At 36.5% G+C, this 15,697-nt stretch overlaps 1 protein-coding gene across 1 annotated transcript in view; it reads left to right on the plus strand.

Moving 5' to 3' along the window:
• ZBTB10 (zinc finger and BTB domain containing 10) overlaps positions 1 to 12,963 on the plus strand; it is a 33,386-nt gene extending 20,423 nt beyond the window's left edge. Inside the window, exons 3-5 of the mRNA XM_069779564.1 lie at positions 2,404 to 2,577; positions 4,667 to 4,842; positions 7,637 to 12,963. Coding sequence (XP_069635665.1) covers positions 2,404 to 2,577; positions 4,667 to 4,842; positions 7,637 to 7,942 — 656 coding nt within the window. The 3' untranslated portion in view covers positions 7,943 to 12,963. The remainder of the gene's footprint in view (positions 1 to 2,403; positions 2,578 to 4,666; positions 4,843 to 7,636) is intronic.
• Positions 12,964 to 15,697: the final 2,734 nt, after the last annotated feature.

Raw genomic sequence — 15,697 nt, forward strand, 5'->3', positions numbered from 1 at the left:
TGGACCTATGCAGGGATTTGAGTTCCTAACTTCCCTCAAACTTCAATACCAGCTGTGAGCATAAATGTTCCTAATGAAATTCAATTTGTGTTCTCTTGGGTCCCGAAAAACTGTCAAAGTGACCGTGTTATAAATGTGTTCAGCTTGGTACAACTCTTGCTTATGGTCAGTCTTTGATGTATGCTTATTTTGAAGGAAGCTATGCAATATTGCCTGTACACAGCATATACATTACATCTGTGAGCAGTAAAGGCTTGGTCTGTTATCTTACAGATATTCTTCCCATAACGGGGTGGGGGGGGGAATGATTAAATATTTTGATCACTGATCTTCCACTGGTCAAGTAGAGACAGGACAGCTCTATTAGAGGGGAAAAGCCTATAAAGAAAAGGTCTAATATTTTAAACAGATTATAGAAGTTGTTTTATTTTTTTTTCCTCTGCTAGAGCCTGAAGCCTGCTTTAATTTGGAGGCTTTTAGCCTTGAGGTCAAGTCATCTTTGCTCTTGCCCAGAACTGCTTCCTCACTAATCCTTTCTTGTATATTACAGAAGGAAGTTTTACTGCTCACCTCAAAGGAATGTGTAGTTGGCATGTCTATAGGGTATCTGTGTTCTATTCCTTGAGCTGTTGTGAGATGCCATTGCTGGAGTCCATAGCTCCAAATTAGTGTAAGGAGTTCTTGCCTCTTTTGGACATAACAACAGCTATTGGAGTCAGTAATTAAAACAATATAAAAATATTTTCCTCTCTACTTTGTTGCTTAAAGGAGAGGGAGATTTATTCCCTTCCCCCTTCTTTCTTTGTATACCAAAATAGCTAGGTGGATGAGCTAAAATACTGGGATTTCTCTTCTTTCATCCACTCAAGCTCTGCTTTTTAAAAGCTCCAGTGGAATACCTAGTTTGGCAGTTGGGATCCAGCTTTGCTTATCATTTGCCATTGTCTAACAGTTAGGATAGAGTTATAAGCTTCCTATTTGTTAATTGATTTCCTTTTGAACTGTTGTCCTATGTTGCAGATGAAACCACTGCTGCCAACCGTAACACTGCCTGAGCAGTAAATGAAACTACTGTATATGTCTAATGCTGTGAGGATTTGTAATTGGTACTTTTTTTTCCCCCAGTAAAACTGTAAGTTGTGAGTGTTTCAGTATGCGGCTTACCACTAGCTGCATGAAATTCTAATTTACACTAAGACAACTTCCTTTCCCGGAAAAATCCTTAGAATGAGCAGTATAGGGACAAAGGAAAAAGTCTTTGGACTATTAAAATGTAAACCCTCAGGCTTGAAAGTAAAAATATATCTATTTCCTCTGAAGCCCTTCACAACAGTGACATTGGGAATCCAATGTGAGGACCTGAGCACCATCCAGACAAATAAAAGGAAATCTGCCAGTTTCCACTGCAGTTTGTTTATTTAACAACTGTGTGCCTGTGAGGAAAGTAATGGTTTATAAGTTCATGTTTTCCAACAAACTTCTGTCTTGGGGATTGGGGGAAAGGTTGATTTGCACTCTTGCCAGAAGAGTCTTTGCCCCACAAATATGATTTTGTCAAATGCGTAGTGCAACTTTCTTGTGTACTATTTATAGTTCTTTTCTCTGTGCTGTGTAATAGTGATTCCATATTCACTCGTGCAATTCTTGTTACAAAAGTACAGAATTCAACAAGCAAGAGTCATCTTAAGGCACTATTTACTTCTGAAAGATTTTGCTCTTTTAAAGAGGAAAAAAAGCTACAAAGACCATGCAAACTGCATGAAGAGCTTGTCTAAAGACCAAATGTAAATATGCAAACTAGTCTTTTAAGATGGTATGTTCCAAGTAATTATGGTGTCTTGAATTGATGTGGTTATAAAGTAATGGAGATGATTATTCAAAAAAGGATTTAGACATAGCTGTAGGATACTTTATGTAAATAAAGGTATTTAAAGCACTTTATATACCACTGAGATATTTTAAGGCAGTAAAGAAAATCAAACCTCCTGTAGAAAATGTTTACTTTTGTACGAGCTAGGCTGCCTGTGGTAGACCAGATGAAGTCACTGCACAAAGCAGTTGTAAAGAGAATCCAGTGGAAAACTTTTTATCCCTGTCATGATGATAGTGAGAGAATAAATATCCTTACGATAAAAGTTGTTGTAGTATGAAAAAGGCTTTGAATTTTTCTCAGGATGGGCAGAAGAAATGGTGCTGTGGAGAGTAGCTGAAAGGTCTAATTCCAGTGAAATTAGGAATGCAGTTATTTCTTCATTTCAGTATTGATGATTATGTGAAAAAAGATAATTACTATTTTAAGGTTTGAAACTTCTTAATCACAGTTTAAAAAGGAGATATATATTTTGCTGAACAGCATGACCTACTAGAACCTAGGAAGCTAAAGTAAGACTGTGTCTGTAATAGGTACTTCAAGTGACTTCAAGTATGGACTGCTGCCGGGTACTTCAAGTGACTTCAAGTATGGACTGCTGCCGGGTACTTCAAGTGACTTCAAGTATGGACTGCTGCCGGGTACTTCAAGTGACTTCAAGTATGGACTGCTGCCAGAATCTTGGCCAAAAGAAGCTTGGGAAAATGGCAAGTATATCTGATGGAGAGAAGGTTGTTTTTTGACTCTGATAGGTGTTCTTTATATTCTGTGTCACTGCTGGTAATATTTGATTAATTTGTTTAGAGCTTTACAAGATTAAGTGTTTACATAATCTCCTTCCATATCATTTGCCTTTCTGGATAATGTAGATAGGAGTACTTCCTTGGAGGGAGAAAAAGGAATTCAAATGTATGGAAAAGTAAAAACAGAACATGCTTTATATCAGCTCTTGTATTGTGCCTGAATATGAAGATACCTGAGGTCTTTAATGATCTGATGGCTTCCCCCCCCCAGTAAGCTAATTACAGATAAATGGGCTTCGGAATTGAACGCTTGGATGATGAAGTTATGAAGTTAAATATAATTGTCAGAGTATCAGAGTAGACATCAGAGCATACTTCTTGCTATTAAAAATAAAAGGTTTTGAATTCAATGGAGCCACAGCTAAAGCCCTCCTCAGTCAAACCTATGTTGTATAACCTACCCTTTCACAGCTTATGTGCCTTTCTTAATAGTTCAAGCAAGCAATTATCCGTAATTATTTTTCTGTCTGAAAACATACCAAAAACCACACCACATCTAAAATAATTGTTGCTAGATTCTTAAAATACATAAAATCTTCAGTAAAAAGAGGATCTTAAGGACTGGGTAATAGTAATGCCCACCTCTTCTCTCTGTAGCTTTGAGCTATTACTGGGATGTGGTTTATGGTTTACTGTAAATATTTTGGTTTTTTACGGTGGAAGGAATTGGGTCATCAGAAGGTGAAATTCGTTAGCAGGCAAGGGATTAGAACTCTGGTCTTAGGAGGTCTGCCTGTTCTTAAACCGTTAAATTCCCATATATCTTACAGCCCTGATGTCTGCCTTTCTGTCATACCCCTCTTGATGTGTGTAAGACTGCTATTTAAAACATTTTTTGAACTTATTTTTCTTCATGTAAGCCATTATGTGATATACTAAGGCAAACTTTTGAATACAGGCAAAATTTAACTTCCATGTTATGATGGATTTTGAAGCTGGGAGGAGGCATCTTAGGTATAGGCATGCAGTCCCATGCACATAGCACACAATCACTTTTGTTTTCTTCCTGCCAGCATGAACATTAGAAACTTATGTATATAATCAAGTAGCCTTAGCCAGTGCTTTTTGGATGCTTCTAGATAGTTATGATCATGTTCATAAATTATGTCACTTGTAGTAAGTTGACTTGGTACCCTATTCGCAAAATAATCCTTGTATTCCTGTGTGGACTTCTTTGTACCTGTCACAGCATCCTATGCTTTTCTATTTCACACAGTAATAGGCAGCTGTAGTAAACCTGTTTTGCACGTATCCTTTGAGCAAGCTATGTTAGTTATCCTTGGTCCAAGGATATGTAAATAGCTCTCTTCTTTCATAAGGAAGAAGTGGGATATTGCTGCTTCCGGAAGTTTTTTTTCTGCTCTCTTTATTTTCTTCTACTGTTAGACCAAAATAGACTTTGGTTAGAGAATAGCTAAAATCTGAACCAATAACTTCCCTTTTTAGCTATTTCAGAATTATGCTACCTCTTACTGTTCTATTCCTTCTGTCAATATTAATTCTTGCTTAATTATACTTTCTTTTTTTACTTATTTGTAGAGTCAGATCTTGGCAGGCACTTCCTGCACATAATTCTAAATGGAATATTGGGGGAGAAGATTGTAACTGTCTAAATGCCACAGAGCTAGAGTGTTTCTAATCCAGAATAAAGTGTGTTCTGGTATAGGTGACCTCTAGAAAATGGAATACTGCTAATTTGGAGCTAACTTCCTCTGACTCATGAAATAAGACTTCTTTTCAAAGAATTGATCTGTACTTCTGTAGTAAAAATTCTTCGGTTACAAGTAGGTATTTTTCTAGCAAGATCATACATGCAGAACCTACCAGTATTTGTGGTTTCTGCAGGCAGGCATTGTCCTGATTTGGCTGATGAAAAGTCATGTGGGTGCTTTATTGTTTTGGCACCTGTTTATTTTTGTGCACCAGGCAGAACATATTGAAATAGTTTTTTGTGTTTCATCATCTTTTCTCCTGATGACTTATTATCTTGTAGGCGATTCCTCTGCTTTAATCATGAACAAGTTGAAGTGTCCACACTGTAATTATGTAGCCAAATACAGAAGAACACTAAAGAGACACTTGCTCATTCACACAGGCGTGAGATCTTTCAGTTGTGACATCTGTGGGAAGCTGTTTACTCGAAGAGAGCATGTAAAGAGACATTCCTTGGTAGGTAACCTCAAGAGTGTGTGTATGCGCATGTACGAGTGGGTTTTTATAGTTGTTTCACATGTTTTGGTAGTTGAGAGAAACACTGTTCTCTGATTTGCCATAATGTAACTTGTTTTATCTTAATCTAATGTATGAAGATAAACATCTCTTTGTGATAACTATACCTCTTATATTCTTAATGGAAAATGCAGTATCAATTAAGACAGTCACTGGAATTCTGATGAGATAATTTCAAGATGATTTTCAAAGTGATGTGATAAAGAGATGCAGTATATGTAAGTATTCTGTAGATAACGAAAGGGAATTTTGGCTTAGTGTTACTGCAATAGAATAGCACATCTTCTTGTTCTATAATGCTGCATCACCATTTTCTGTGAGGACACCCTGTTTAAAAAGCAATTACACAATATCTTGGGGTAGTTCTGAAATACTTATTTCACAACTAGACAAAGCTATAGTATCCTATCTACTTTAAGATTTAGGAAGGAATACAAAAATACTTGAGATGCAGAAAGTAAATGTCCTTCTGACTTGCATTCTACCAATACCATAATCAGCAGGTGAGCTTACCCTGTCCTGTGCATGTTGCATTACTCAGGATTTGACCTGAGTACTGTTTATCTGAGGAACCAGAGAAAGTATTATCTGTCTTGGGTATTTTTCAGGTACTTTGTATCTAGTCTGTAAGGAAATTAAGACTTCCTTATAATATTTACTGTATAAAATCCAAAGTGTGTTTTCAGGGCGTAATAAAAGCAAGATCATGTTGGTGGTGAGAAGGTAATAACATTTTTCCAAGCTGTGATTTTAGAAAACTCATTTTGCAACATGTTTTGCAGATACTCAAAATAGGTTAGTACATGGAACAGGGTAAATTGCACTTTACTTCTCCATTTTGGTAGCTTTCCTCAGTCCTTTGAGAATCAATGGACCACCTTGCTCCCTCTTGAAGGTGTTCCATAAGTCTCCATACCCTCCTTGCAGCTGGCTTTTTGTTCCTCAGTGAGTAGAAAAAGTGGTTGTGAGCTTCCAAGTTTTAATGCAGATGCAGAAAAGAGCTTTTGGTGTAAGGCTTCCTAACTTTCCTTTCTAGCTTGTGCTATCATGAAATGGACTTTCTGTTAGCCAGTAATAATATTAAAAGTAAATAATAACCTGAGTCATATCAGGATATAATTCTAGAAGATATAAATTTAAGACCGCTATAGTAATTTTAAGTATTCCTTAAATTGCTCTACAGATAGGAAAGACATATGTTAGTAGCTCCTACATTTTAGAACCAGCATCTTTCTTATGTTCCACTGGACTTCTCTCATCTTGGATACACATCTTTCCACTCTGCTACTGCTGCCTTTCTTCCTCTTCCCATACCACCTGGTGAAGGCTTAGATGCCTGAAGGGACAGGAGTACCTATGATGTTACCGAGTCTGAAGGACATTTTGTTCTGTAGTGTCTGTAGGTGACTGCAGTGATGGAGGTGGTGATGGTACGGGGCAGCTCTGTGGCTGGGCAGAGGAGGTTAGGTCATTATCACCTTATTGGTGTGATTCTGTGTAACACATCCCAGCAGCTACTCTACTTCTTCCTTTGTGGCTCACCAGAGAAGATAGCAACTGTGGGTGGTAGTCAGTCTACCAGGTAGAGTGGGACTTCAGGTTTCTGTCCTGCAGTATCTGATGAGGTCTTGTAGCTGAAGATTTTTTTTCCTTCAGGAAAGGAGATGAAGTCAGACAGGTTGAAAATAGCTATAGAGTGAGCTCAGCCCAGCCCGGTGTTTTATCTTTTAACTGAAGTGTGCTCTCCCTGATGGAATCAGAACACCTTCCCCCATCGCCGCCATTCAACAGAAACCTCAAACATTCTGCTTTGTGTGAAACACTATCATAACAAGTCTAGAGGCTGAGGAAAACACATGTAGTATCAGCTGTACAGATTATACAGTGGGACTAAGGTAACTATTTGTATCTTGACCTTGTTTGGGTTTGGGTTTTTTCCCTCATCTGGGTGATAATTTCTGTTTTATCTAAAATGGCAACTTTTTCAATGTGACCTCAAATGAGATATTTAAGCACATAGTTGTAATCTGTTATGGGGACCCCCAATAGAAGAAGGAAGCCTTCAACTTAATTTTTTCCAAGATGATAACCATTATACATGGTTGCTGAATTCAGTTACTTGTACAAATAACATACCCCCAAATTAAAAATTAAAATTTATGTTTAGTCAAGTTAGTCAATAGCAGCCTCCTAATTTTACACGCAAGCTCACTCTTACATACAAGACAAAAAATTCTTCAAAGGAACCTGGAAAGATGATGTTGGGTTTGGTTGTGTTGGGAGGGAGCTGTCGTGGAAGAAGGATCTTGCTCTTTGAATTTACAGTTCCAGCTTGTTCTTAATTTTTCTAGGACTTAAAATTGTAAAGGCGATTTTCTAAATGAGTTATGATCCTGTGTGCAATATAAGTGCTTATACTGTTCCCATTGCCTTTCAGAGTCTTGTTCTGTACAGTGAGTAGTCATAAAATTAACACTCACCTATTTACAGAACAGGCAGCTATTCAGCTATCTGCTGAACAGTAAGCAGCTAGTTTGGTTGTGGGCAATAGCTCGTAGTCAGAATGGACCTCTAGTAGTACTTCTCTTTCTCTGAACGGTGTCGGGGCATCCTTCAGAAGAGGTCAAAAAATGAATTTTTGTATTAGTAATTATTATTAGTAGTAGTTCTCTAGTACTATTGCAAATGCAACCTGATACATGCATTTTCAGCTGTTAATATTTCTCTTCCATAGGTGCATAAAAAGGATAAGAAGTATAAATGTATGGTGTGTAAGAAGATTTTCATGCTAGCAGCCAGCGTTGGAATAAGACATGGATCACGACGTTACGGGGTTTGTGTAGACTGTGCAGATAAATCTCAACCTGGAGGGCAAGAGGGAGCAGACCAGGTGCAGGACACAGATTTCCCTAGGGATGAAGAATATGAGGAAAACGAAGTGGGAGAAGGTGATGAGGAGCTTGGTGATGATGTAGAAGAACAGAATGACCAGTCTCGATGGGATGAATCTGGGGAAGTTTGTATGCCTTTAGATGACTGACAGAGCATATGACTTCAGGGTGCCGCAAATGGACACTATATGGATTGACTATTTGAATTTTTGGACTGAAGGCTTGCAAAATATGGTACAGGCTGGGTGGTAGTTATGTTGCTGTGAAAAATGTAGGGTCAAAGCCTTATAGCAAAAAAGGATTATTAATTTTTTTATGATATTTGCACAGGACTGTACAGCATACAACCATTTGGTTGAATTATACAGAGTCCTCACATCTACAGTCAGTTATCAAAAGAAAAATGTATTTTTTATTATTTATAGGATATAGCTACTTGGGTCCTATTCAGACATAGTAGTAACTGTACTTATGTTACACATTCATGTATCTGTTAGCATGAATGAAGAAAATTGCAACTTCTTATGGAAATACAAAGACAGGTTTCCCAAATCCACTCGTACTTTGTCAGTGAACCAGTTAAGCTAATTTGGGCTATTGGCTCTTGTTTCCACAAGCATGTCTTTGCCATACAAACCTTACCTCTCCCGTACTCTGATAGGTGAAAGCCAATAATTTAAATATGCATCAAAGATAATGCCAACACTGTATTGAAATTTGGTTTTAAAACTTTTGGCTCTATGGTGGCAGGTGGTATAGGTGATAAGCACTGGAGAAGTTAATAATGGCATTAATTTAGTGTCTCTTCACAGTTTTGAATTTTCAAGAAGGCTGTTATTGATTCATCAGTTCCAAAATGATCTTGCAGAAGGAATGACCAATAATGAAAATAATAGAATGATGAGAGCATGGGTAACTCTTCTGCCACTTAGTCAGAAGAGATAATCATGCTAAAAGGTATCTGATGTAATAATGTTTCCTCCCTCCTCTAAGGCCCCCCCCTCCTCTCAAACTTTTGATTTCCCTGGTGTATACCTCAGTCCCACACAATAAAAATACAAGGAACGGAGAAAGTGTCATATTAAACAACTTTTTGGTTGATAATTTCTTACTTGTCCAGTTTTTGGCTAGTTTATGTGATGTGAATTGGACACTAGGCTATTGTGCCCATCGTTCGTCATTAAAATGAACACAAACTATTTTTTATTCTTTTGTACTTAATGGGTTGTTGCTAGTGTTTAATATAAACCAATTACATTTAACTTGTTGACTTAATTTGCTGGATTTTTTTTTTTAAAGAAAAACAAAAAGTCCAAAGCAAAATAATGCTCTTTGAGTTGTCTACTTTTCAGGATGATATGCTCCCTACACTCTTTATTTCAAATTTTCTAGGAGGTGTTGAAACTTGAATTTTTGTAGCCATGTGGGTTTTTTCCTAAGCTTGTAATATTGTACCAATGACTTCAGGCCTCTTTCATAGGGAGGGGAGGGCATTACACCTTCATCTTGAACTCCTTTGTGTTGTCTAGCCTAAAGGCAAATGAATTCAGGCAATCATTGGAACAATAAATCTGATGTACTATTATGTCACGAGTAAATATGCAGAGCATTTATCATGACACATAGCTAGGCCAGTGTGACAGTACTGTATAAAAACTAATTGAGGGTCACCATATTTTTCAGCTTTGTTTAATTTTAAAATGAGTATATTTTTTCCTATTTTATATCAGGTAACTAAATTATGCTAGTTGTGTGGATAACTTTGAACTTAATGCTTTGACAGACAGAATCTTAATGGTGCTCCATCTGATCAAAGTTGGTATGTATTTAAAGAGACGAGCTTTACTGTTGTCCTTTACATCAGTAGAACAGTAACATAATGTTAAGACATTGTTTTTGTTGACTGAAGCTGAGATAAGTTTGAATTACAGTTATATGGGAATTAAAATGCTTTTTTTATCATCCACTTGTTTCATTGGTAGTTTCCACAACATTGTAAACCTGACAGATGATTAGTTTTGTGGGGGAGGGGGGGAGGGGGGGGTGCCTTTTTTTACACTGAAGAATACATCTTATTCTCATTGTTCTAGACTGAAATGAGTAATGTGTAATTCTGGTGGGGTCCAAAGTAGAAATTAGTTGGGCAAAGATGATATGAATGAAAAAATATTTTAAACGTTAAAGTAATGTTCTGCTTTGTGAATATGTAAGTATAGCATAAAGATTTTTTCCATCCCATTTATCCCCTTTAAAACCATAGTTTACAATTGGTAGATCTGTCTATATATATAAATATATATATATATCTGAAATTCACCTAAATCTGCTTTATTAGGATACTGCTCACTTAATGCTTAGAAACTGGACCTGGCTCTACATTCTTAATGTATTTTCTTTTTTTTTTGTTGTTTTGTTTTGGTTTTGGTTTTGGTTTTTTTCCTCTAGGTATGAACTTATTCTCTTGGAACTGAATCTTCTTTTACTACTTAAATCATTTATGTATATCTGGTAAATTATGACCAAATTTGTTGTTAGACTGCATACAGTAAATTGAAATATACACTTGGTACACTACAGAATTGTTGTGCTTTTGTTCTGGTTATATTTGGAAAAGCAGGCTTTAATAGAAATTAGTGTTCTTTATAAATAATCAGTTATTATTCACTGACCTTAATATTCTGTTGCATTGTGACAATCATCGATTCCTTGGTATTACTTAACTGCTTGCTTTTAAAGTTGCATGTAATTGCCCTTGGTAGGACTGGAGGGAGAGGGACGACTACTGAAATGTGGTAATAGCTCTTTAGCAAATGGTGTGAAATAGTTTAATGGAGATCCACTGTTCTTGTATTGGGGAACCAAAAGAATTTGTTTGGAAGCTATCTGCAGTCTGGATTTTCTGAGTTGTTTATTCAGAAGTTATTTTAAATACATTATTTGATTGGGGAGCTCTAAATTAATAAAAGTAAATTTCCTAAGAGTTACCATAAAAGGGACAGCTCCAGTTTCTTTACTATTACAAAAAATAGGAAGAGATTTCTGTTTGCCCTAGAAATCATCTTCCCCTTAAGGAAATGCTGGAGCTATGCTGTAGTAACATGGCAGTGAATTTTAGTTTGTCTGGTTTGGGGGGTTTTGTGGGGGGAAGAAGGGGGTGATTCTTTTAAAAAAGAAAACAGACTAAACTGTCTTCCTTATCAAATTAAAAGATACCCAGTGTTTCATTTTGTCTTCTGATGAAATAGTTCCCAAATCAAATGTCTGAGACTTGCTTATTTGGGGCAATGATACACAAGAGTAGTGTTATGAAAAGAATTGTATGTTTCCCCCCATTCTGTGGGGGCTGGTTTGTTTCCTGGTCTCTTCAAGCAGTGGCAGTTATCTTTTAGAAATAAACATACAGAGCAGGGCAGGGAACCATGATGCAGGGTAAAATCAAATCAGTAGGTAAATTCACTTTGATTAGAAGTCCTTGTCAAAGTAGGTGTGATGCAAGGAAGATGGACAATGTAAGATGTGTTTGTCTTATGCCAATGTTACTACAATGCAATAGCAAGCATTTTTCAATTGTAATGTCAGATGCATCTTGCAGGAAAAATGGCTTTTTTTTCAATTGTGTAGAAAACTTTCATAGTTCATTGCTAACAGATCTTCTAGTAAAATCATTTTCTGAAGTGAAACCAGTTTTGAAAGCCAGAAATGATACTTGGTTGTCAACACAATGATGCACCCTAAGAAGTAAGAGTTGAAATTACTGGTCCTCACAGTATACACTGTTACTTGCTGAGACGCATATACTTCTGCAAATGCAGAGTTTTCAGGTACTACTACATGCCCCTTTCTTCTGAAAAGAATAAGAATTATCAGGTGAAGAAAAGTTTGGGACCAGTACACTGGCATGTGGTAGGCTTCTAGTTGTGGGTCACAGCAGTAATGCTGTTAGCAGAAGATGCCGCCTTTGCCTAGCTTTAAGTTGGTAAGACTTTTAATAGGATTTTCTTTAATGAGGCCAATCTCTGTGGTTTGCTTGCTTAAAGTTTTGTTTCACTTGACTTTTCCTGTTCTTGCCACTCAGTAACACAAGTCTCCCACCTAATCTAAAATATTGCTGTAGTCTGCTGACTCCATACAGATCCAGAATTCACTTTGCAAGAACTGTACCTTATTGGCTGTTCCTTTGTACTTTGTTGTATTTAAATGGCCTTGGAAACTAATATGAGAAATGAAAGCAAGATAATTTACACCACCACCAGCCCAAAAAACTTGTTGTGCCAAAAGAAAGTGAGAAAGGAGAAAAATGTTGAATGCAATGTGATAAGAAAAAGGCTTTTGGATTTGAGTTGTTACAGTTCCTCTTGTTTGCTGCTTGAATGTTTCGGACAATTCACTGTATTTCTCTCTAGCACAATTTGGTGACAACCTTCTGATGAAGCAGCTATACAAGGAGCCCAGTTCTGAATTTATTTGGTGTCTCAAGAATGTGGTTCAGGCTCTGCAGAGGTAGTACCACTGAGTAGTTTGCTGTAGATATTTTACCATATACCCTTCTGTTAGCATCCCTCTTCACTATGTAATTGTTATCCATATTTTATTTGATAAATGTTTGCTCCTTAGAACTGAGATTTGCCTTTTATATGTTTTAATAGCACACTACTGTGTTTCACTAAACAATATGGTAAAGGCTAAATATTAACACAATGGATAAAAAGAAATAAGTTGGTTTTCGTATAGTTTCTTTTAACAAACCTGTAATAAAATAAGTCTTTTGTAATAAAGAAAATACAGGTTTGAAATCCAGGGGGAGGGACATTGCTGAGCTGAACCCTTTGAGATGTTGAAGATCCCACATATAATTCACTGTGGCTTTTTAAAATACTTTTATGTGAAAAAAGGTAAAAATATACTAGAAGGATCCTATGACTTTAAACTGGAAAATAAAATTGGCTTAAGTACTTTGTATGTAACATTGTTGCAATCTGAAGCAAATGTTTAAAATAAGCTATATATAATGTTTTGCTTACCTGAATTGATTTGAATTAGCCACTTCAGAATACAGACATAAGTAATTTCTCACTAACATACTGATATGTAAACATAATTTCAAGACTTCTAATACTATGTGCACCAGTCTCTAAGTTACCATGCTGCAAATAAATTTAAAAAATAACTATTTCATTCTATCTATTTTTATCTGTGCCCTGCATCCTCACCCTCCACAAGTAGATGGAGAGATTTCTTTGGATGGATAAGTGTTAACATACAATCATTTGCTGCAAAGGACTTAACTTCTGCTTCTGATATAGAATAGAACTTACAGAAAATAGAATTTAATTTAAGGTTGTATATTAAACTTTGCTTATAAGAAGGCAGATCACTTTAAGATAACTAGTTTCCAAAAACCAGCAGCCCAGACAAGGTGTGTATACCTACAACTGGATTTTAGACAAACTTCAGCACAATGTTGAGCAGATTACTTAAGGGATACTTTAGACACAGTCTAAAGATACTAGAAGAAGGCTTGGATCCCCTCAGAAATGCAGTTGTACTGTGTGCACCCAAAACCTTTGCCTTGATGTTTTGTTCCCTCTCTTCAGCCCCACCAACCTGAGATATTTGGAAAAAGTGCTTTCACCTGGGTTTCTCAAAAGCTTCTTGACTGAATAATGCTGGATGTGTGTTTGAGCTGATCCTTTGGCTTCTGTTATCTTCCTAAATGAGAGTTATTTTTGGTAGGTTATGCACAAGTGGGTTCCTTCAGTTAAAAAATGATCAGCCCTTTGTCAGCTCTTTCAAGGATTTGGAAACTTCAAAATTTTCTGTTTGCCTCAGAGAAAATTTTAGGTTTTGTATCCTGGATAGGCAAGTCTGCTTGTATGTCTTGACTTGGATACTAGGGCTTTGTGAAGACTAAGGCCTTTTACTGCTGACTATCTCTGCACAGCTTTCTGATACGTAGGTAAAGCACATAAGCAAATTGTCTTGTGGGGGGCAATAGCTCTGGTTTTGGGAGAGCCTGGAAAATAGCTTGTAAGCCGTTGAAAGAACTTCTGCATTACTTTTAAAATCATCTGAATGGTGTTTCTCAGAGAATTATTTCAAGACTTGAATATATTTTCAGCTCGTTAATTAAGTGCTATATAGTAATGTGATGTTTTCTTGTTAAATTTATGTAAACTATTCTGTTTTGTCTAAGTACATTAGGAAAAGAGCTTCAGATTCCGCAGAATAGTGTTAACTTTGTAGCTAGAAAGGAGCAGCAGGAAAAGAAATAAGTTTCTTAAAATTCAGCAAGTTCAATGTAATTAGATAAGAATTAACACTGGGACAGGAAACAGTTGTAGCTGAACTACAGAGTTTGTAGGAGGGTCATGAAAAAAAGCTAATGCTGAATGAAATAGTCTAGCAGCATTCTTCATGGACCTGAAGTCTAGATGCATTCATCAAGGACAGGAAAAGATGCTTATCTTTGCAGCATGGTTGAGTTGATATTGCTGTAGAACCCTTAACTCTTGAAATGCTGACCTTTAAAGGATAGATCTAACATGAAACTTTTAAGCTCTCAACCTCTTTCTAGCCCTTTAACTTGAAAATGCTTACAAGATTAACTCTTAAGAGATACCAGACTTACGCTGAGAAGGAGCCCAGATTGTTTTCAAATCAAATGAAGAGGGGTTTTTTTGAGCATATTAAGTGATTATACCACTTCAGTGCATTTATTTCCCAAATTCATAGAGCAGAGGCACAGTACTTGTTCAGTTCATTCAGAGATTGTATTGATACTGAATGCCAAACTGTCAACTTGATAGGAAATGGTAACTGCATCCCACTCCTATTAACTCTTACAATGCCTTGAGCTTGGAAGGGTTGCTTTTATCAGTCAGTGTGTGCTGCATTCTTCCATGATACTGTCTCCCTAGGTGACATCTTGTTCAAACAATCCTTAAGTTCTGCCTTCTGGGTGTAGACTGCAAAATGTTATCAGTGAAGAAGTGTCACAAAATAAATCCTACCTGGGAATATTTTCTTGTGTTTCTCATGGCTGAAATGTAGGAAGTACATTTCTGAAGCGCTGCTTTAATTGAAAGATCCTTTTACTTTAAGTAACTATTTTTCTGAAGGAATGCTGATTTGGTGAGTGACCTGCATGTGCTCTTTGAACGTTGTCATACTATCTTTCTGCAAATTATTTGCTGCATTCACTTGAAAAATCAGACTACTGAGGTCATAGGATATAATATTAATATATCGATGCATTTTTGTCATCAAAAACCGAGGTAATTGGAAAAGAGGGGGGAGTGGGAAGGTTTATCTTTAACCTCTGAGTAATTGGAATTTAGGAAGATGCTTGCTTTTAAACCTTACTGAGGCATGATGTGCCGAGATGTTTATAAACTGCATGGGATATATAATATTACTGTTGCTAAGTTTGCAAAAATTACTATTGCCCTGTTTAATTATATTTTTCAAAACTATTGGAGTTGTAATCTCAGTCATCTTTACTGTCATACCTCTAATATAATTTACAACTTTAGAGGATCTACTCACTTTCTGGAAACAGCAAGATATGAATACTGTTCACAAAGAAGTTGTCAATAACTTTCTCTTGAAAGGTATTATTCTGCCCTGGATTCCTCCTTGAATAATGGTTTTTATTGTCTGGAAGATGTGGAAAGGGGCATGGTGCCCACTGTACACTCGCAGGGAAAAAAATGTTAATCTGCAAAAAAGGCACATATATATATATTCTGGAAGCAGACTTTTCCCTTGGAATTTCTTGTACTTTCCTTTGAAGCATTTTAGTTTTGAAACCTGAACAGTAGTGTAAAGACACCACTAGTCAGTCTGAACTGGTGTGGTAATTTGGTGGTATACACCATTTACGTTAATAAAAATATGATCTCATA

Source organism: Haliaeetus albicilla, chromosome 3 (assembly GCF_947461875.1).
Source record: "Haliaeetus albicilla chromosome 3, bHalAlb1.1, whole genome shotgun sequence".
NCBI classification, from domain to species: domain Eukaryota; kingdom Metazoa; phylum Chordata; class Aves; order Accipitriformes; family Accipitridae; genus Haliaeetus; species Haliaeetus albicilla.